Genomic DNA, 21,283 nt, shown 5'->3' on the forward strand with positions numbered 1-21,283 from the left:
CGTTGTGTTAATATATGGCCATGCTAGCCATATATTAATAATAGGCGCTCACTAACGGCACTCGCCCCAACATCCTGTGTAGGCCACACGGCGGGGGGGGGGGGGCAGGGGTGGACCTTTGTGTGTATTTGTGTGCACGGACAACGGCAGAGTCGCGAGCACGCTCGTCATCATCCCCATACCCCCCACGCCTCTCTCTTTCAGGGCCCGACGAAGAAGTGACCTGCAAGTCCGTCTGACCTGGCGGCCCGGCCGGGACCCCACTGCACCCCCTCCCCTCCCTTCCTCCAATCCCCGAGCCCTCCTCTCGACGCCACGAACCCCCACCCCCCACTGCCCCCCCCCCTCTGAACACGAGGAGTGCAGGGGTTGACCCTCTTATGGGGGTGGGGGGTCCCCTTTTCCCTTGTTAGGGGCCTTGATCCATCCTTGGTGGTCTCACCTCTCCCTGCCTCCCCCCCCCCACTCTTTATTGTGGAGGAGGTGGGGGGGCGTCTCCCTCCTTTTACTCCCCCTACCCGTACCATGGATCTGGATGCATGTGTGTGCGCGTGTACACACACACACCCCGTACTGTGTTCACACACTTACGCACGCACGTGTCCCCGTGCGCGCACACGTGCGCGTGTACACGTGCGCGTGTACACGTGCGCGCACAGGCGTGTGAAACATATGCACACGCAGCATAGTCTGCAATGCATACATGCATATTCGTGTACTATTACAGTTCATGATACAACCACAATGGGTAGGCAGGAGATGGCAGTCGAGCAATGGATTCTCGAATCGCCTGTGCAGAGCGTTTCGGTGTCCACGCCCTTCGTGTGTGCGATGGGGTTTTCCCCAGGATCCGCGGTGTTCTCCCACGTCGATGGAATTGGCCAAACATCCCAATGTAGCAGGACCCTCCTGAAAATGAGTCTCGAGACCCAGCGAGGCTTTTCTGGGGAATGAAGGGCATTCATATTATTTTCATTCCTGCCGCATGTAATAAATACACTCCCTTACAATGCACTACCCACGCACACACCAAGCTGCATGCAATACGCATGCTGTACACGACACCGCGACAACAGCCGCCATTTTACACCGCGGCGTTCGTGCTAGGCTAGGTGCACTTTTTAGGCCATGTGCAGTTGCGGAGGGCTCGCGCTCATGACCAGGAGGTCACAGCTTTCCGTACGGGAGGAAATGACGACAGGGAACATGCACGGCTCCGAACGGCAAAGTGTGGGGGGTACTCGCACCTCTTCCAAAACGTCTGGGCCAGCGTGGAAGAGTAGGCCAAAGTCCCACTCGAGGGAGCGCTCTTTCTAGAGCTCCCTCTAGCGGGGGAGCCCCTTGTGTCGGCTGTGGCCGTGAGCGCAACGCGTACGCACGGCGTGTGACGCTCGCACGCGGAGTGCGACGCAGAGTGTGATGCACACACGCGTGGAGTGACGCACACAGGCGTGGAGTGACGCGCGGGTTGTGACGCGCGGGGTGTGACGCCAGTGGTGTGACGCCAGTGGTGTGACGCCAGTGGTGTGATGCACGGGGTGTGACGCCAGTGGTGTGACGCGCGGGGTGTGACGCGCGGGGTGTGACGCCAGTGGTGTGACGCCAGTGGTGTGACGCCAGTGGTGTGACGCCAGTGGTGTGACGCCAGTGGAGTGACGCCAGTGGAGTGACGCCAGTGGAGTGACGCCAGTGGAGTGACGCCAGTGGAGTGACGCGCGGGTTGTGACGCCAGTGGTGTGACGCCAGTGGTGTGACGCCAGTGGTGTGACGCCAGTGGTGTGACGCCAGTGGTGTGACGCCAGTGGTGTGACGCCAGTGGTGTGACACGCGGGGTGTGACGCGCACGAGGCGTGGCCATAGTGAACCATCCTCGCACGAGGCGCATCCCCTGTTGGGGTGTGGGGGGTTTTGCTCGTGTAAGAGCGCGAGTGTGTGTGTCTGTGTGTGCATACCAGTGTTAGTATATGTGTGTGAATGTGTGTGTCCATACCAGTGTTAGTATATGTGTGTGAGTGTGAATCTGTATGTGCGTACCAGTGTTGTTCGTGTGTGAGTGTGAATCTGTGTGCGTACCAGTGTTAGTATATGTGTGTGAGTGTGAATCTGTGTGTGCGTACCAGTGTTCGTATGTGTGTGTGTGTGTGAATCTGTGTGTGCATACCAGTGTTGTTCGTATGTGTGTGTGTGAGTGCATACCAGTGTTAGTGTGTGTGTAACGATGTATCTGTGCGTTTGTGTGTGCATATGGGCCCCAGGAGGAGTCGACGGCTGTACACGTGGTATTTGTTTAGGTGTGTCGGTGTGTGGTGTGTGTGAGGAGCGGTGGCGCAATGGTTAGTGCACAGCGCTACGAACTCCGCGATCCAAGCTCGATTTCCGCTTAGTCAACATCGGTAAGGAATATCTGTATAGGTCCTGGGCCTGCCTAGGTCGACTCAGCCTTAAGTAAGTACCTGGTGTGGTGTGTAACCATCAGAATAAGGGAGACAAAGGCGACCGGGTATGGAACTCGCCACAGACACCCCCTCGTGTGCCGTTCCAGCCTTCATAGGTGCTACCTAATAGCACTTGCTGTTTAAGGCTAATACGGAGGATGGTTGTGATTGTATTAGTCCGTCATTCTGCATGTGGGTGGTGCTAAGAGTACTTGCCCCAGCAGTCTATGTAGGCTATATGCGTGTGTGTCTGTACGAGCTATTGTCTGTGTGCGTATGTATATGTGTATGTACGTGTACTGGTTGGCGCATTGCACTACGAACCCGGCGACCCGAGTTTGATTCTAGCTCAACAGCCAACACCAATCACGATGATCTGAACCGGTCCTGGGCCTCCCTTATGTCGACTCAGCCTCAAATGAGTTCCTGGTGTGTAAACATCACTACTGGTGAGACAAAGGCGGCCCGGTGTGCTGTTGGCCACCCACCCCCTCGTGTGCCGTCCCGGGCTTCGTAGGTGCCCTCAAACAACACTTGCTCCAACAGTCTGTTAAAGGCGGCGATACGGGGGATCTTTGTATGTATGTGTTTAGACGTGCATGTGTGTGGTGTCCGTACGTCTGTGTGTTAGTGCACGTGAGTGTGTTGTTGGACAGTGATAGGGCACTTGTGGGCAGTGTGCTTGTGTTGTGTCCAGCTTTCTTTTGGCAGCCGATGTCTCACTTCGAATCAGCCGAGCAGCATTAACTTTTCATCGGCTGTGTAACGCTGTGTGGAAGCTACCTGGCCTGTCGCTCCATATAAAGATCCGTGTCTTCTCGGACACAGTTATGACATCCCTTTGCTTGCGAAACGTGGAATCCTCTAAATAAACATCTGCGCCAGTTTCAAAAATTCAGGCCGGCGCTGCCTACGATCCTTCCTGGGTTTGACCGTAATGGATTGTGTGAGTAGCTCACAAATCTTGGAAAGATCTGGACACGGTCCCATTGGTGAGCTCCTCCAGCAAGCGAGGGTGCGTTGGTTGGGTCATGTAGCCTGCGTGCCCAACCACCGCATGCCCAAGCAGCTTCTGTTCGACTGTATAAATGGAGCTAAACGGGTGTAGCATGGGCTTTAGAAGAGATGGACTGATGAGGTACAGGAGGATGTGGAGCTGAGTGAACTTGCCGCCGACCGATGCTAGCAGTGTCAAGATCGGCCCCTGTGGAGGAGGCGAGTGAAGGACGCTGCTACTGGGCAGTTGGAGGCAGTCGCCGTCCAGCAGCAACGGAGGGCAGAGGAGCGACGCTCACAACAATAAGCTGAGCGCTGGGCGGCTAAAATAGAGTTGGCACAGTCGGGAGCACACGTTGCTGCATCTGCCAGTCATCTCATTTAGTCAATATAGCACCTGGGTCTGTTCCATGACCTCTTGCGAATGGGTCTTCGACACTTCACATGGCCTTAGCGCGCCTGTATATGTGCATCTCTGTCGGTGTGCATGTGTGAGATCCCACTGCAACAGCCCCGAGTCTCCCGCACATACCCTTTATATATAAACATCAGGCCACGCCCCCCTTCTCGAACATTCTCGCCGACTCTGGACGCTCGTTCTACCGGCAGACTCCACCGCCCTCTTCCGTCACCTGACCACGCTCACTTCTCGAACATTCCCGTAGCCACCAGTCCCTTCGGACTCACGACTGATACCCATGTCATTACCTCCCATGGCCACTAGTCCTTTCGTACTGTCGGCTGACCTCCCTGCCATTACCTTCCGTGGCCACTAGTCCCCACATACCGCATGCAGGCTCTATTGTCATTCCACATGTATACGTGTGTTGGGAGCGGCAGCGAAAGGGTTAGCGCGCTGAGCAATGAACCCGACGACCCGGTCCTGGGCATCCCCTGGGTCGCCTCAGCCTCAATTTAGTACCTGGTACGGTAAACATCGTCACTGGGGAGACGAAGGCGGCCGTGCGTGGTGCTGGCCGCCCACCCCTTCGTGTGCCGTGGTGGCCTTCATAGGCGCTCGTTAACAGCACTTGCCCCAACAGTCTATTAAGGCTATGGGGAGGGGGGATCTCTGTGTGTATGTCTCTGTAGGTGCACCTATATATGCATCTATGTGTATGTAAGCGTGTCTCTATAAGTGTGCCTGTATATGTGCACCTTTGTATCTAAGTAAGTGTGTGTCTCTGTCGGTGCATCTCTATGTGTGTGCGCGTGTTTCTCTTTGTGCGTATGGGGGTTTGTGTGGTGATGACAACGCCACTTCGTGGCGAACAGTAGTTGTGCGTGTCAGTGTGTGTGTGGGGAGCGGTAGTGTAGCGGTTAGCGCACTGCACTATGAACCCGGCCACCCGAGTTCGATTCCCGCTCACATCCACCACCAGTGACGATTATCTGAACCAATTCTGGGGCTCCCCTAGGTCGACTCAGCCTCACATGAGTACCTGGTGTGATGTGTAAAACGTTGCAACTAGGGAGACAAAGGCGGCCGGGCGTGGTGCTGGCCACCCCACCCTCTCGTGTGCCGTATCGGCCTTCATAGGTGCTCGTTAACAGCACTTGCCCCAAAAAGGCTGTTAAGGCTATACGGGGGATAATTGTCAGTGTGTGTGTCAGTGTGTGTGTCAGTGTGTGTGTGAGTGCTGCTGCCGGGCTCTATAGGGTAACGTGACCACCTCGACTCAACCGGAGCTGATCGAGGTGGGGGGGAGCCGCGTCTCCATCAGAGACTTTGACTGCGGCTCCCAACCGGCCTCGATTATTTTTGTACAAACGTTGGCAGCTGATAGCTGCGGCCACGGGACCATGGAGAGTCATGATGATTCCGATGATCGTGGTAACGATGATGATGATGGTGACAAATATAATAATGATGATGGTAGTGATGGTGACGATAATGTTTCTGATGATGATAATGGTGGTGAACATGATGACGATGTGGTGGTGGTGGCGGCGGCGATAATTACATTGATAAATGGTGGTGATAATGGTGATGATCAGGGCTTCATTTCAGCTGGAGCTGTTCGAGGGCTGAGCTCCAGAAAATACCGCATCAAAAATGAAGCTCGATTGGTGGTGAAGATTAGGAAGGCGATGCTGACGCTCTCCAACTCTAATTTCTAAAATCCGTGCACCCGTGTAAGAAATACCAAGAAGAAAACAAACAAAACAATCCTAACAACTTATTCCTGTTTATGACGACGATGATAATGAGTGATGGTTTCGCGGGACCTTTATACATAGGAGATATATATACATATATAATATAGACTAATGGAGATATAGATTGTATACTCTTGACTACTATAACACGATTTATCCTTGAGCACTCAACTCCCGCACACTGCCGCTTCGTGGGCCTCGTCTCCCGAGCTGCGGCTCCGCTGCCGACCATCCCACGACGTCGCCCTGGCGCCTTGGCCCGGTGACCAAACTCCCTCCCTCGACCGCCTCGCTCGCTCGCTGACCGCCTGACAAGAGTCCAGCCGGGATGACCCTGAGGCCGGCTTGGTCACGGGACACTCGGGCTGAGGAGCAGAGGTGGTGGCCCGTTGGTCGGTGAGGGATGTGCCAACTTCTCGCGGGAATTGGTGGCAGGAATTGCTTTGTATTTTGGTAAAGTGCACAGTTGTGATAAGACTTCGGCTGACTTGAGAATTGGGCCCTCTTTTGGGCAGTGCAAGAGGTGGCGACATTGAGAGGTGATGTCCCCCTGCCCCCACCCCCTTCTCCCCCCCCCCACACAAACTTTCAGCTGCTCACATTGGTGGTGAGATGGGGTGGGTCGATGCTGAGACACCTGGTCGGAAGGTGCAACGTGAAACGATGGTGATGGTGGGTGGTGATGATGGAGGGAGATGGGGAGGGTCTGGCCAGGGCAGGGTCTTAAAGACGTGGTGTTGCCAAGGTGACTGGATTTTCACAGAAATAAAAATGCGTTGAAGCGAATTTGGCGCCGCGTGTCGTTTGCTGTGCGAGCCTGCGAGTTCACGCTTCCCCGGCATTGATGACCACGATCGGTTAAGCAAAGACAATTTGGGCACATTGTTAAATCTCTTCTGCTTCTGTCTATTTGGCACACCACAGCTGATCGGCCAGTCACGGTGGAGTAGAAAGTGCAGTGCATACTCTCACCTCTTTCAAGATGATATCTGATTAATTAATCATTAATTGCAGATTGAGATATTTAAATGGCCACACAACTAGCCTTGGTTAATGTAGATTTGTTATCTCACGGTACATGATGCATTGGGGTGAGCAGTGGCGAAGTGGTTAGCGCACTGTCCTGGACACACCACGCCCTCGTGCGTCGTGCTGTCCTTTGGAGGTCCTTGCTCACAGAATTTGCCCAAACAACCTGGAAGTCCAACACGGGGATCTTTGTGTTAAGGTTTGGGGAGCGTTCATGTCGTGGTTCACGCACTGCGCTGCGATGAACTCGATTCCCAGCCACGGCTAACATCTGTGGCGAGTATCTCAACCAGTCCTGCCCCCACCTTCCAACATTCACTGACCAGCTTGGTAAAGTATGGATGGCCAGCAACGCCCGCCCAATGACTGACAACGGCATCCGTCCAGCAGTGGATTGACAGGGCTGGGCATTATATTTAAATGCATCGCATCACGTGCAAGAATCAATGTTTATACATTTGTACTCACTGTAATGAAAAATGTTTAATTATTATCAGGCCCGCAGTATATAGTGCAGTCTCCAAATCTTACCCACTCCCATCTCTCCTTATCTATGTGCTCTAAAGACGGGCCATTGCCCGAAACGTTGCCTATTACATGTATATTTCCTTACAAGGCCACAGTGTTAGTGAGGAGCATGTCGAGTCGATTGTAAAGACTGGCAGCAGCCCCTGGCGCTTGCCGATAATCTCGACATCCATGAGCCACGTGCTCCGAGTTTAAATGGCCTCCGGAGGGGGGGGGGTCACGTGGTCGCCGAGCGAGAGTCACGTGCCCTCCCCCCAGCTGGCCGCTTCCTCCGGTCACGTGCCGGTGACGTCACGCGCGCCCCCGTGACCCGGACGCGATCGGGCAAGAGGCGCCATGGCGCGGAGCGACCGGAGGCTTAGAGACAGAGAGGAGCGGAGAGAGACACAGAGAGAGATCACGTAGAGAGAGATAGAGAGACACAGAGAGAGAGACCACGTAGACAACGTAGAGATACAACGTAGAGACAGAGAGGGGCGTAGAGAGACACAGAGACCACGTAGAGAGGAAACGTAGAGAGACACGTAGAGAGACACACACAGAGACAACGTAGAGAGACAGAGAGACACGTAGAGAGAGTCATGTAGAGAGAGACACGTAGAGAGACAACGTAGAGACAGAGGGGAGTAGAGAGAGACACACACAGAGACCACGTAGAGACAGAGCGACACGTAGAGACAGAGAGGGGCGTAGAGAGACGCAGAGAGACAGAGACCACGTAGAGAGAGACACGGAGACAGCGTAGAGAGACACGCAGAGAGACAACGTAGAGGCAGAGAGACAGAGAGGGGCGTAGAGAGACAACGTAGAGACACGCAGAGAGACAGAGTAGATAGACCACGTGGACACGTAGCGACACACACTGCAGTTTACAGATACGCAGAGATGCGTAGAGAACATTCAGAGGTGTGTTGAGATATTGCACCGAGATGCCTAGGCACAGGGATACAAAGACGCAGTATCTACACACACATAGTGGCACGCAAGGGCCCAGATACATGAGACGTGGCGGTGTGCAGCATACACAGAGGGAGATGGACATTTAGAGAGAGACGCAGCGATGTGGAGAGGCGTTGTATACCTACGACACGATATTTAGACGGCGTACAGAGTGGTTAACCAGACATACACCACAGAGAGACACTGAGGACAGGGAGAGACACCGAGGCAGATAGAAAGACAGAGAGAGAGACACACACAAGGACACAGACAATATTACACACAGCACGCATAGGGCCACAGCGAGACGTAAAGACAGACACGGGGACATCGGGGCATATAGTAACTCACGTGGACAAGAGGCAGAGTCACAAAGAGACACAGAGACACGACATCGAGCCATAGAGGCAGGGAGAGAGACCCCCCCCCCACACCCTCCTGCGTCGCCCGGGCTCTGGACGCTTCAGCTGCCGCCAGCAGCAGCCTCGACTCAGCCCGTGGACAAACAGCGCACCCCAAGACCCTGCGAGTAACGTAAATACTGCACGGTGACACGACACACACACACGGCATACACATAGCGCGTAAAGATAACTCACAAGTTAACACACAGTACACACAGCGTGTAAAGATAACTCACAAGTTAACACACAGTACACACAGCGCGTAAAGATAACTCACAAGTTAACACACAGTACACACAGCGTGTAAAGATAACTCACAAGTTAACACACAGTACACACAGCGTGTAAAGATAACTCACAAGTCAACACACAGTACACACAGCGCGTAAAGATAACTCACAAGTTAACACACAGTACACACAGCGTGTAAAGATAACTCACAAGTTAACACACAGTACACACAGCGTGTAAAGATAACTCACAAGTCAACACACAGTACACACAGCGCGTAAAGATAACTCACAAGTTAACACACAGTACACACAGCGTGTAAAGATAACTCACAAGTTAACACACAATACACACAGCGTGTAAAGATAACTCACAAGTTAACACACAGTACACACAGCGTGTAAAGATAACTCACAAGTTAACACACAGTACACACAGCGTGTAAAGATAACTCACAAGTTAACACACAGTACACACAGCGTGTAAAGATAACTCACAAGTTAACACACAGTACACACAGCGTGTAAAGATAACTCACAAGTTAACACACAGTACACACAGCGTGTAAAGATAACTCACAAGTTAACACACAGTACACAGCGCGTAAAGATAACTCACAAGTTAACACACAGTACACACAGCGTGTAAAGATAACTCACAAGTTAACACGACACACACAGCATACACAGCACGTAAGGATAGCTCTTAAGTCCAACACACAGGACGTCAGGATAACTCACAAGGTAACACACAGCGCATAAAGATAACTCACACGTTAACACACAGCACGTAAAGATAACTCACAAGTTAACACACAACACAACTCACAAGTCCAACACACAACACGTAAGGATAGCTCACACGTTAACACACAGCACACACACAACACGTAATGATAACACACGTTCAACACACACACAGCACGTAAAGACAACTAACAAGTTCAATATACACAGCACACGCACAGAACGTAATGATAGCTCACGTTCAACACACACACACAGCACGTAAGGATAACTCACACGTTCACCTACGCATGCACGCACAGCAAGCACGTGGTTACATCATGCCATAATATATCGCGGTGAGCCCCAGAACCGCACGGGTATTGACTGATATTCATTTTCTGTTGAACACGGACAAGCCTCTCTACAGCAGCGGCAAGTCGCCAGCACGGAGGACGCGCGACTCGGCGTTGCAGACTGGATGTCACAGCACGTGCAACTCCACGCGGCAGAGTAATTCGGCACAAGCTTGATGAGCGCGGTGCAACTTGTCGCCTGCGACAGCTTGCCTCTCTCCCTGGCCACGGCGGAGCACGAAGAGGAGAGGCGGTGGTTGTGTCTACACCCACCACGCCCGGCTGCCTTCGTCTCTCCACTGCTGAAATTTCACACCGCACCGGGAGCCCATTTGAGGCCGAGTCGATCTAAGTGAGGCCCCAGGAGGGAGTCGTGAGACGTGGCTGGGGATTGAACTTGGGCCACTGCGTTTGTAGCGCAAATGCGTTAACCACCGCGACAACCCATTTTGCATGCGAACACGTAGGTCTTCTATGTAGGGGATTTAGTGGTACTGACGTGGTGGGGCCAGGCAGGAGGGTGCTGTGGCCTGTACCTCGCACAGATACTTTCACAGACCCACGCAGGGTGTGGCGTGGCTGTGCTCACACACACATACGTAGAAAAAGACCAAGATCATCCCCCATATAGCCTGAACAGACTTGGGGCAAGTGCTGTTAGCGAGCACCTATGAAGGCCGGCACGGCACACGAGGGGGTGGGTGGTCAACACCACGCCCGGCGGCCTTTGTCTCCCCAGTGTTGATGTTTACACACCGCACCAGGTACTCATTTGAGGCTGAGTTGACCTCGGGGAGGCCCAGGACCGGTTCAAATATTCATCACCGGTGTTGACCGTGAGCGGGAATCGAACTCGGGCCGCAGAGTTCATAGCGTTGCGCGCTAACCGCTGCACCACCGCTCCCCACAGACACACACAGACACACACACAGACAGCGCGATGGTGGGGTTGGACTTCGACGTGCGCACCTACTGCTGCAACCTCCGCGCCACCAAGCCGCCCTACGAATGCCCCGTCTCCTCGTGCCGCAAGATCTACAAGTCCTACAGTGGGATCGAGTACCACCTCTTCCACTACGAGCATGGGGACGGCGCGGGGGCGCCCACGCCGGCGCGCAAGCCCCGGGGCCGCAAGGGCCGCGGCGGCGGCGGAGGGGCCTCCGGGGCTCCGTCCCCGGGGGCCACGGGCGGCGGCGGCTCCGCTCGCTCTCCGGGGCGCGACGCCCTCACCTACGCGCAGGCGCAGCGCCTGGTGGAGGTCGACCTGGACGGTCGGATCCACCGCATCAGCATCTTCGACTCCATCGAGATCGTGGACGAGGACGAGACGGCGCCGCAGCCAGAGGAGAAGGAGGCGGCGGTGGTGGCCGCCGGAGGGGACGAGCGGCGACAGCGCAACCACAACAACGGCACCGGCGGCCACGAGAACGGCGACGGTAAGAACGGCGTCGCCGGCATCAAGGAGGAGGAGGAGGCCACCGAAGGAGCAGGAGGAGGAGTAGGAGGAGGCGCGCAGAGGGAGGTGAAACACGAGCGCACGAAACACAAGGATGGGGGAGCCGCGGAGACCGGCGCCAGCAACAAAGAGAACGCCGACGGAATGGCGCAGCAGCATCAGCAGCAACCCAAGAGCGGGCGGCACAAGCACAAGGAGCGCAGGAGGGACGGAGGAGGAGGGAGCGGCGGGGGTCCGGGCGCCGGCGGAGGAGGCGCGTGGACGTCGGCCCACCAGGGAGCGGTGGCCACCCCCGGCCAGGCCGCTCCCGGGGTTCCCGCCGGGCCGGGCTCCGGCTCGGGGTCCGGCTCGGGGGGAGCGGCCCCCTCCGGTGCGGCGTGCGCGCCGGCGGGGGGCCCGGCCCCGTGCAAGATCCCGGAGGCGATGTTCCGCGTGATCGAGTACGACGCGCCGGTGGCGCCCGCGCGCCCCAGCGCCTACTACAGATACATCGAGAAGTCCAGCGAAGAGCTCGACGAGGAGGTGCGTGTGCGCGTCCATGCGTCCATGCGTGTGCGCGCGTACACACGGCACGGCGTTTCGCGTCGATTCGTTCAGCGTAAGCTCGCGCGTTCGCACGACACCTCTTTTTGAACGTTTCTCTCGCCTGCCAATGACAAAATTAACGACCCCCCCCCTCCTTGGCGGCGAACACGGGGGGGGCGTGGGGGAGGGGGCGGACGTGGGGGAGGGGGCGGACGAGCGTTAGGGGGCCGGGTGACTCGCATGCTCGTTACCCCCCGTGGGGCTTCCCCCCCTTCAGGTGGAGTACCACATGGACGAGGAGGACTACGCGTGGCTGGAGATGATGAACGAGCGGCGGCACGCTGAGGGCCTGCCGCCCGTCACCCAGGAGTCCTTCGAGCTGCTCATGGACCGCCTGGAGAAGGAGTCGTGCTTCGAGAGCCGTGCCAAGCCCCCGGGCGGCATCCAAGGCGACGCGGCGGGGGCCGGCGCAGGGGCCAACGCGGCCGACCTCTCCGGGGGTGAGGGCCCATCGTTTGAGCCGACCGCATCGGCGGCGGCTCCACCACCACTGCCACCCACCAAAACCCACTCACCACAACCCGCCCAACCCACCCACCCAACCCACCCAACCCACCCACACAAATCCACCCAACCCACCCACCCACCCAACCCACCCACCCAACCCACCCACCCAAACCCACCCACCCAAACCCACCCAACCCACCCAACCCACCCACCCACCCAAACCCACCCAACCCACCCAAATGCACCCACCCACCCAAACCCACACAACCCACCCACCTAAACCCACCCAATGGACCCACCCACAATTCGTAATTGACTTCCCACCCACAACACGCATTGATTGTGTGTCAAGCATCTAAATGCAAGCTGCATTCCTAGGTGCTGCACACAGTATTGTAGTGGCCATCAGCTAGAAAGAGCCAAGATTGTGTTAATTCTTAATGATTTAATCAAATTTTCATCGTGCTCATAGATTAGCTCTGTTTTACCCAAGTGAAAGCCAAGCCAAATTGATCATAAGGATTGTCCAAAACTTTGCGATTGAAACCCAGCGTTAAGTGGATTACGGATGCATGATTGGTGCCTTTCTCACTTCTATGCGTCTGTAGCCCTTTGTCTCACACCTGTGTATCTCTCACCTATATGCATGTCTCGCCTGTGCACATTATCTAACCTGTGTCTCTCACCCGTACGCGTCTCTAACCTGTGTCTCTCACCTTGTGTGCGTGCCGCCGCCCGCCCGCCCGCCGTCCCCGCCGCCGCCGCCGGCGCAGCGTCGGTGCCGCTGCCCCCGCCGGACGAGGACGCCCTCTGCTGCATCTGCAACGACGGCGAGTGCCAGAACAGCAACGTGATCCTCTTCTGCGACATGTGCAACCTGGCGGTGCACCAGGAGTGCTACGGGGTGCCCTACATCCCCGAGGGCCAGTGGCTGTGCCGCCGCTGCCTGCAGTCGCCCTCGCGGGCCGTGGACTGCGCGCTGTGCCCCAACAAGGGCGGCGCCTTCAAGCAGACGGACGACGGGCGCTGGGCGCACGTGGTGTGCGCACTGTGGATCCCCGAGGTGTGCTTCGCCAACACCGTCTTCCTGGAGCCCATCGACAGCATCGAGCACATCCCGCCGGCGCGCTGGAAGCTCACCTGCTACGTGTGCAAGCAGCGCGGCTCGGGCGCCTGCATCCAGTGCCACAAGGCCAACTGCTACACGGCCTTCCACGTGACGTGCGCCCAGCAGGCGGGACTCTACATGAAGATGGAGCCCGTGCGCGAGACGGGCGCCAACGGGACGTCCTTCAGCGTCCGCAAGACGGCCTACTGCGACATTCACACGCCGCCCGGCAGTGTGCGGCGGTACGTGTCCCCTCGTCCTTGTGCGCGTCTCCGTCTCGCTCGTGTCCTGCGTGAACTGGTGAGGCATAGCCGAAGCTCTCTCACCTGTGTGAGTGTACAGGTGAGGCAGTTGAGGCCCTTATCTGAGCCGTATCACTCGGCGGCCCACTCTCAAGAGCCTTCTCTGTCTAGACGAGCTCCGTAGGCTACCAGTTGCAGAGCTCATTGTGCGGTGTGGCAGGGAGCGGTGTGGCTTGGTGTGGTGCGGCGTTGCGGCGTGGTGAGTTGCAGTGTGGTGCAGTCCGGTGTGGTGCGGTGTGTGGTGCAATGTGACGTGATGTTGGGTGGCGTGATGCGGTGTGGTGTGTTGCGGTGTGGTGTGTTTCGGTGTGGCGTGTTGCGGTGTGGGGTGGTGTGTTGCGGTGTGGGGTGGTGTGTTGCGGTGTGGCGTGTTGCGGTGTGGCGTGGTGTGGTGTGTTGCGGTGTGGTGTGTTGCGGTGTGGTGTGTTGCGGTGTGGTGTGTTGCGGTGTGGTGTGTTGCGGTGTGTTGCGGTGTGGTGTGGTGCGGTCTGACGTGGTGCGGTCTGACGTGTGCCGTGTTGCGGTGTGGTGTGTTGCGGTCTGGTGTGTTGCGGTGTGGTGCGGTGCGGTGTGACGTGTGCCGTGTTGCGGTGTGGTGCGGTGTGGCGTGGTGCGGTGTGACGTGGTGTAATGTAACATGCTGCGGTGTGGCATGGCGTGGTGTGACATGGCAAGCCATAAGATTAAGCGACGTGGAGTGTCATGGTTCGGCACGACTCATGCCAGGGCGACCCGGTGGGGATGCTCCTGTTCAACGTTGGGCGCTCCCGTCACGCTCCCACCACGCTCCCGTCACGCTCCCGTCACGCTCCCACCACGCTCCCGCCATGCTCCCGTCACGCTCCCGTCACGCTCCCACCACGCTCCCACCACGCTCCCATCACGCTCCCACCACGCTCCCACCACGCTCCCGTCACGCTCCCGCCATGCTCCCGCCATGCTCCCGTCACGCTCCCGTCACGCTCCCACCACGCTCCCATCACGCTCCCACCACGCTCCCACCACGCTCCCGTCACGCTCCCACCACGCTCCCGTCACGCTCCCGTCGCGCTCCCGTCACGCTCCCACCACGCTCCCGTCACGCTCCCACCACGCTCCCGTCACGCTCCCACCACGCTCTCGTCACGCTCCCGTCGCGCTCCCGTCACACTCCCGTCGCGCTCCCGTCGCGCTCCCACCACGCTCCCGTCACGCTCCCACCACGCTCCCGTCACGCTCCCACCACGCTCTCGTCACGCTCCCGTCGCGCTCCCGTCACGCTCCCGTCGCGCTCCCGTCGCGCTCCCGTCACGCTCCCGTCGCGCTCCCGTCACGCTCACGTCACGCTCCCACCACGCTCCCACCACGCTCCCACCACGCTCCCGTCATGCTCCCACCACGCTCCCGTCACGCTCCCACCACGCTCCCGTCACACTCCCGTCACGCTCCCACCACGCTCCCGTCACGCTCCCACCACGCTCCCGTCACGCTCCCGTCACGTTCCCGCCGCGCTTCACGGATGCCTCTGCATCGCCGTTCATTCCCCGCGTCTCGTAGGCCGCTGCTGCTGACAGGCAGCGAGAGCGACGGCGAGGACGGGGAGGGCGGCGCGGCCGGAGGCTGCACCCCGGGCTGGTCGGCCAAGAAAGCCAAGGCCAAGTCGAAGCAGAAGATGAAGAAGGCGCGGAAGATCCTGGCGGAGCGGCGCGCCGCTGTGCCTATCGTGTCCGTGCCGTGCATTCCTCCCCACAGGTGCGCGGTGTTACACGGCCGTCTCGGACAGATGTGCGATGACGGGGGTGGGGGGGCTGGCTGGAGAGGCGGGCGGGGTGGGAGCATTTTGGGAGCCGGCGATAAGCCCTGGAGGCTAGAGGCGTGGGTTAGGCCCTGTACATGTAAATAAATCGATGAAGTCTGCTCTCATCGACCGATCCTTATTGCGCGATAGTTCGGGGCTGGCCGAGTCACCATTGAAAAAGGAGCTGAATCGCTCAGGGGGTGGTTTTACTCAGATAAAATAAACATTCTCATTCTGAGGCCCGTTTAAAAACAATGGCGGATGCCCCCAAAAATGCCGGCCTCTGAAAGGTGAGAAGCCCCCCCCCCCGGCAAGGGGAGCGTGCCCAGCGTGACGCCGCCAATTTACGCCCCCAAGCCCTCGCCATCACTTCCCGGGCAGCGACACACATGTGGGAACACAAGGAAGAACAGCATATCTACAATCTTGATTTGAAGCTTTCTTGACTGCAGGAATCAGTTTTTTCTTGCTGTGGTTGTCCCATCTGATGACGATTGCTTGTGTTGCGATCGAAATGTCGTGATCTGTTATTTTTCTACCTACGTGACTTAACCGAAAGAGCCAAAGAGTAACATATATACACATTTTTTTGAGTTATTGTATTCATTGAGTAATGAGCCGGTAATAGGTAGAGTAAATGATACCTCATTAATTGTGATGCAAAAACAAAATCCTGCGTCTTAAGACAGTAATTGATTAGCCCAACTTCTAGTATGGGTTGGAATCTGGAGAAATGGAGGTGTGAGTTTGAACCCAGAGCTCTGATGCATGGCACTTAGAAACCCCTCTTATCAGCGGGGCAGTTTGCCGGTGCCCTGATGCCGTGCGTTGCCGTGCCTTCGTTTACCGCCCTCACCCTACCTCGCTGACCCGCAGGCTGAGCAAGATCATTAGCCGCGTGTCCATGCAGCGCAAGAGCCAGTTCATGCAGCGCATGCACAGCTACTGGACGCTCAAGCGGCAGTCCCGCAACGGCGTGCCCCTTCTGCGGAGGCTGCAGTCCCACCTGCAGTCGCAGCGATCCATGGAGCAGGTAACGGCGGCTGCCCTTCAAGATTCACAGTGAACATTCGCTGAGCCTCTAACACAGACGTTTCGGCGAACTGTCGCAATCCGTGGTCATCCGTTGCGCTTTGAAAATTGTAACTTATTTTTTTTTGCCGTAGTTTTTATTTTGTTTTGTTTGTAGAGATTTAGTTTGGTCTGAGTTTTTTTGGGGAGGGATTAGAACGTAAAAAAAAGTTCCACGTAAGTTGTAGAAATTGTCAAATTATCACGTGTCGCACAGCTCAATTTTACTTATCAGGATACTTCAACATTTTATTTTGTTGAATCGATGAATAAGTCGATGCCTTGTGCTTGCAAGGGCTGCTGGGTTGGCTTAGAAGTCACGGTGCTGTGCGGGCACCGCTGAGGTCATGGGTTCAAACCCGGGTTGCGATGAAACCCCACCGGGTTCTCTTGTGCAGTGAGTCGCTGTTCTAGGCCTGGTGACCAGCGACTGCGCACAAAAGCATCACGTAGAATAATCATTTCTGCACTTATTTGGCAAAAATTCCAGCTTTGAGAATTCAATATAGGTTTTGACTGTTATGTGACGAACGTGTTATCTGCGAAGCAGTTTGTAAGTCGGCGCCCTCTTACTGTGCGAACCACGAGGGTCGCTCGGAGGTAGCTCTGCGATAGCTGTTTCTGCGGGCCGTTTTCTGACACGGGAGAAAGAAACCTGCGTGTGAATATCGTCATTGATTAGGCCAGCTCTAGCATGGCGTGTCCCCCGTGTGGTGACACATGTTGCTGCGTCTCTCGCGACGACGCGACACCGATACCGCAATTGGGATGACGCCCGAGGAAAAATGACAAAACACACCTCCGGCCGCGACTCACCAAATCACACGGAGCGGCTCAGCCTCCTCACGCCCCCTCTCCCCCCCCTCTCCCCCCCTCTCCCCCACCTCTCCCCCCCCGTCGCCCCCCGGCCCGGCGTGACCCCAGCGCGAGCACCTAGGAGAGAAGAGGCACGCGCTGAAGGAGCAGCTCAAGTCGTGGCAGCGTCTGCGCCACGACCTGGAGCGGGCGCGCCTGCTCGTCGAGCTCATCCGCAAGCGCGAGAAGCTCAAGCGCGAGCAGGTGGTGACCGTCGTCACGGCGATGCGGGCGCACGTCGGCACGACGATGCGAGCGCACGTCGTCACGGCGACGCGAGCGCACGTCGGCACGGCGACGCGAGTGCACGGCGACACGCCGAGTTGCGCGTGACCCTTGTGTAGACGCCGCACACTCAGCCGCCAATCCCCGTGCTCCGGGCCGTGTATGGTAATGGATCTGACGACCTTGAGTTGTATTCCCGCTCATGGAAAACTACGATGATTTTGTGAACCTGTCCTGGGCCTCCCCTAGGTCGACTCGGCCTCACATGAGTATAAGATGCAATGTGTCAGCATTGCTACCGCGGAGATAGAGGTGGCCGTACGTGGTGTTGGCTACCCACCCTCTGCTTGTGCTGTGGCAGCACTTGCCCCAACAAGTCAGTTAAGACTACACAGGAGATCTTTGTCTTTGTGTGTGGTAGCACGCTGTAATGTTTTTTGAATGTTCAACCGTGTCTGCTGTGTTGATATGTGTTCATGGGTAATGATACGTAATCATTAATGGGTGACGTGTCGTAAGATGTGATAATGTGTGTCCATGTGGTGACGTGTGGTCGCGTGCAGTGACGCCTGTGCCTGTGTGTGTCCGTACGGTGACGAGTGGTCTATGTGTGTCGGTACGGTGACGCGTGTGCCTGTGTGTGTCCGTACAGTGACGCGTGTGCCTGTGTGTGTCTGTGTGGTGACGAGTGGTCGTGTGTGTGTAGGTACAGTGACAAGTGGTCGTGTGTGTGTGTCTGTGCAGTGACTCGTAGTCGTGTGTGTCTGTGCAGTGACTCGTGGTCGTGTGTGTGTCTGTGCAGTGACTCGTAGTTGTGTGTGTCTGTGCAGTGACTCGTGGTCGTGTGTGTGTCTGTGCAGTGACTCGTGGTCGTGTGTGTGTCTGTGCAGTGACTCGTAGTCGTGTGTGTCTGAGCAGTGACGCGTGGTCGTGTGTGTCCCCTGCGGTGACGCTTGCTCGTGTGTGTGTCTGTACAGTGACGCGTGGTCGTGTGTGTGTCTGTACAGTGACGCGTGGTCGTGTGTGTCCCCTGTGGTGACGCGTGGTCGTGTGCGGTGACGCCGGCGTGACGTCCGTCCACGTGTTTCGCGCTGTGCAGATCCGAGCGCAGGAGGCCGTGATGGAGGCGCGGCTAATCCCGTTCGTCATCTTCCTACGCCGGACCCTGGAGCTGCTGCAGGAGCGAGACACGGGCAGCATCTTCTCGGAGCCCGTGTGCCTCGAGGAGGTGAGCGGGGAGTGGTGGGGGCCGCCGTCGTTGCATCGACTCGACGAGAAGCGACAGCGGCTTGGGCTGTGCGGCATGCCGCGTAGAGGCCTTCTGGAACGCCGCTCTTCCTTCCGATATGCCGAAGCCACTGGGAGCTATGATGCGCTTTAAAATCACCGTCTAGATTGACTAATCTTCTTGGTTCTTTCGGTAAAGTCACGTAGAAGGGAAATAATAAAATAATAAAAATTAAACATTATAAAATCATTCTCACGACGTTTCGGCCACAATGCAAGTAGCCGTCCTCAGGTGAAGACCAGGTCTGTCGGGGAGACAGCGTCTGAAAATAGATTGACTAATTTCTTTAGAACTGCTTTTTGGTGTTGTAATTTAGTTTGTTGTCCTCCCCCCCCCCCCCCCATTTAGCCCCGCACCTACAATTAGCGCAATTGGCTACGTACATGTGAAAGAAGTTCAAAATACATATGTAGACTCGCACAGAGACCCGTAGACTCACACAGAGACCCGTAGACTCACACAGAGGCCCGTAGACTCACACAGAGACCCGTAGGCTCAAACAGAGACCCGTAGACTCACACAGAGACCCGTAGACCGACACAGAGACACATAGACTCACAAAGAGACCCATAGACTCACACAGAGACCCGTAGACTCACACAGAGACCCATAGACTCACACAGAGACCCATAGACTCACACAGAGACCCGTAGACTCACACAGAGACCCGTAGACTCACACAGAGACCCGTAGACTCACACAGAGACCCATGAGTCTGTTGTCCTTCCCCTTCACCTCCGATTAGCGCGGTTGACTACGTACGGTGCGAATGAAGTTGAACTTACGTACCATCCGGGACGATGGCGACAGGGGAGAACGCATCCTAGCACAGCAACCACCGTGGAGTTGGAGCGACGATGTCAGTTCGTGTACCGGAGTGAGATGTTGGGTCAGCAGCACTGTTCCCGCATGATGGCAATGGCTCGTTTGAGGCCTTCATCCAGCAGTGGATAGAACAGGTAGTATAGTGATTGGCGCACTGCGCTGCGAATCCGACGACCCGAGTTCGATTCCCGCTCATGGCTAACATCGGTGGCGGTTATTTTAAACAGTCCTGGGCCTCCCCTCGGTCTACCTGGCGTGGCGTGTGAGCATCAGCATTGGTGAGACTAAGGCGGCCGGGGGTGGTGTTGGCCACCCCTCCCCCCCCACCTTGTGTGCTGTGCCGGCCTTCACGGATTCTCACAAGCAGCAATTGCCCCCGACAGTCTGTAACGGGCTACACGGGGGGGGTGGGGATCTTTGTCTCTGCCCTGCGTAGGTGTCGGACTACCTGGATCACATCAAAACCCCCATGGACTTCTCCACGATGCGGCAGCGCGTGGACTCGCACGAGTACCGCGGCATGGACACCTTCGCCGGCGACTTCCAACTCATCGTCAACAACTGCATGCAGTACAACGCCAAGGTGCGTGCGGCCCCCAAGAGCTGGCGGCGACCCGCAGAGGTGTCACTGCCGCAGAGAGCGCCGGTGTCAATGCTGAGTGCCGGGGTGTGTGTGTGTGTGTGAGGAGTTCACACGCAGTGCTGTGGGGGGAGGGCCAATGCCCATTGGCCTCTCCCCTCATGGCGTCTGTGACCACCACAGTGGCTAAACGGGGGCTCTGGACGGGTGCGAGGGGCTGGTAACCCCTCCACCTTCAATTAACCACCACTAAACTACGAATTAAACATAAACCTGTAATTAATAAGCTTGTGCCGGAGGCCCCGGGGGGTCAGGCTTTTATGACGTCTCCTGGCCAAACCCCATTTGGCGGAGCCAGGAGATTGAATTTTAACCCTCGGGGCTCCTCCAGAAACAACGAAAAACCATTGCGGATGGCCACGTGGAATGTTCGAATGCTCACTGCGGAGGAGAGGCTGCCACTCCTCTGTCGGGAGCTGGACCGGTACCGCCTGGATCTCTGTGGCATTCAGGAGGTCCGGTGGACCGGTTCTGGCTCCTGCCACCATGAGGGGTGGACAGTCCTCTACTCGGGGCAGGAGACTGCCAAACAACAGGGTGTGGCTCTTCTTCTGAACAAAAGAATGAAGGGGGCGTGGGAGCGTGGCGGTGAGGTGTGGGAAGCTGTAAGCCCCAGGATACTTTGGGCTCGCCTTCCCATCAACCAGAGGCGAGGAGTGGTGGTCGTGGTTACTTATGCCCCCACCGAAGACGAACATCCGTGGAGGGATGCAGGCAAAGCCGATGAGTCGGACGCTTTCTATGACCTCCTGTCACAGGTGCTGGCTAAAGTGGCCACTCGGGACAGAGTCATCTTGTTGGGTGACTTCAATGCCCGAGTTGGTCATGATGCTGGCACCTGGTCTGGAGTGATTGGAAGGCATGGGCCAGATCAGCTCAATAATAACGGTAGGAGGCTGCT

General features: G+C 56.8%; 2 protein-coding genes across 4 annotated transcripts in view; both read left to right on the forward strand.

Annotated features, from left to right (window-relative positions):
• LHFPL4 (LHFPL tetraspan subfamily member 4) overlaps positions 1-6,377 on the forward strand; it is a 31,475-nt gene extending 25,098 nt beyond the window's left edge. For all 3 annotated transcript variants that reach the window (XM_078872516.1, XM_078872514.1, XM_078872513.1), the window contains one exon: positions 205-6,377. In XM_078872516.1, the coding sequence (XP_078728642.1) occupies positions 205-239 (35 nt within the window). In that variant the 3' untranslated portion in view covers positions 240-6,377. The remainder of the gene's footprint in view (positions 1-204) is intronic.
• A 1,087-nt stretch (positions 6,378-7,464) lies between these two features.
• BRPF1 (bromodomain and PHD finger containing 1) overlaps positions 7,465-21,283 on the forward strand; it is a 29,232-nt gene continuing 15,413 nt past the window's right edge. The window contains 9 exon segments of the mRNA XM_078872512.1: positions 7,465-8,621; positions 9,878-11,781; positions 12,062-12,284; positions 13,065-13,641; positions 15,238-15,432; positions 16,355-16,511; positions 17,474-17,608; positions 18,729-18,857; positions 20,179-20,325. Of these exon segments, the coding sequence (XP_078728638.1) occupies positions 10,744-11,781; positions 12,062-12,284; positions 13,065-13,641; positions 15,238-15,432; positions 16,355-16,511; positions 17,474-17,608; positions 18,729-18,857; positions 20,179-20,325 (2,601 nt within the window). The 5' untranslated portion in view covers positions 7,465-8,621; positions 9,878-10,743.

This window comes from Lampetra fluviatilis, chromosome 34 (genome assembly GCF_964198595.1).
Source record: "Lampetra fluviatilis chromosome 34, kcLamFluv1.1, whole genome shotgun sequence".
NCBI classification, from domain to species: Eukaryota; Metazoa; Chordata; class Hyperoartia; order Petromyzontiformes; family Petromyzontidae; genus Lampetra; species Lampetra fluviatilis.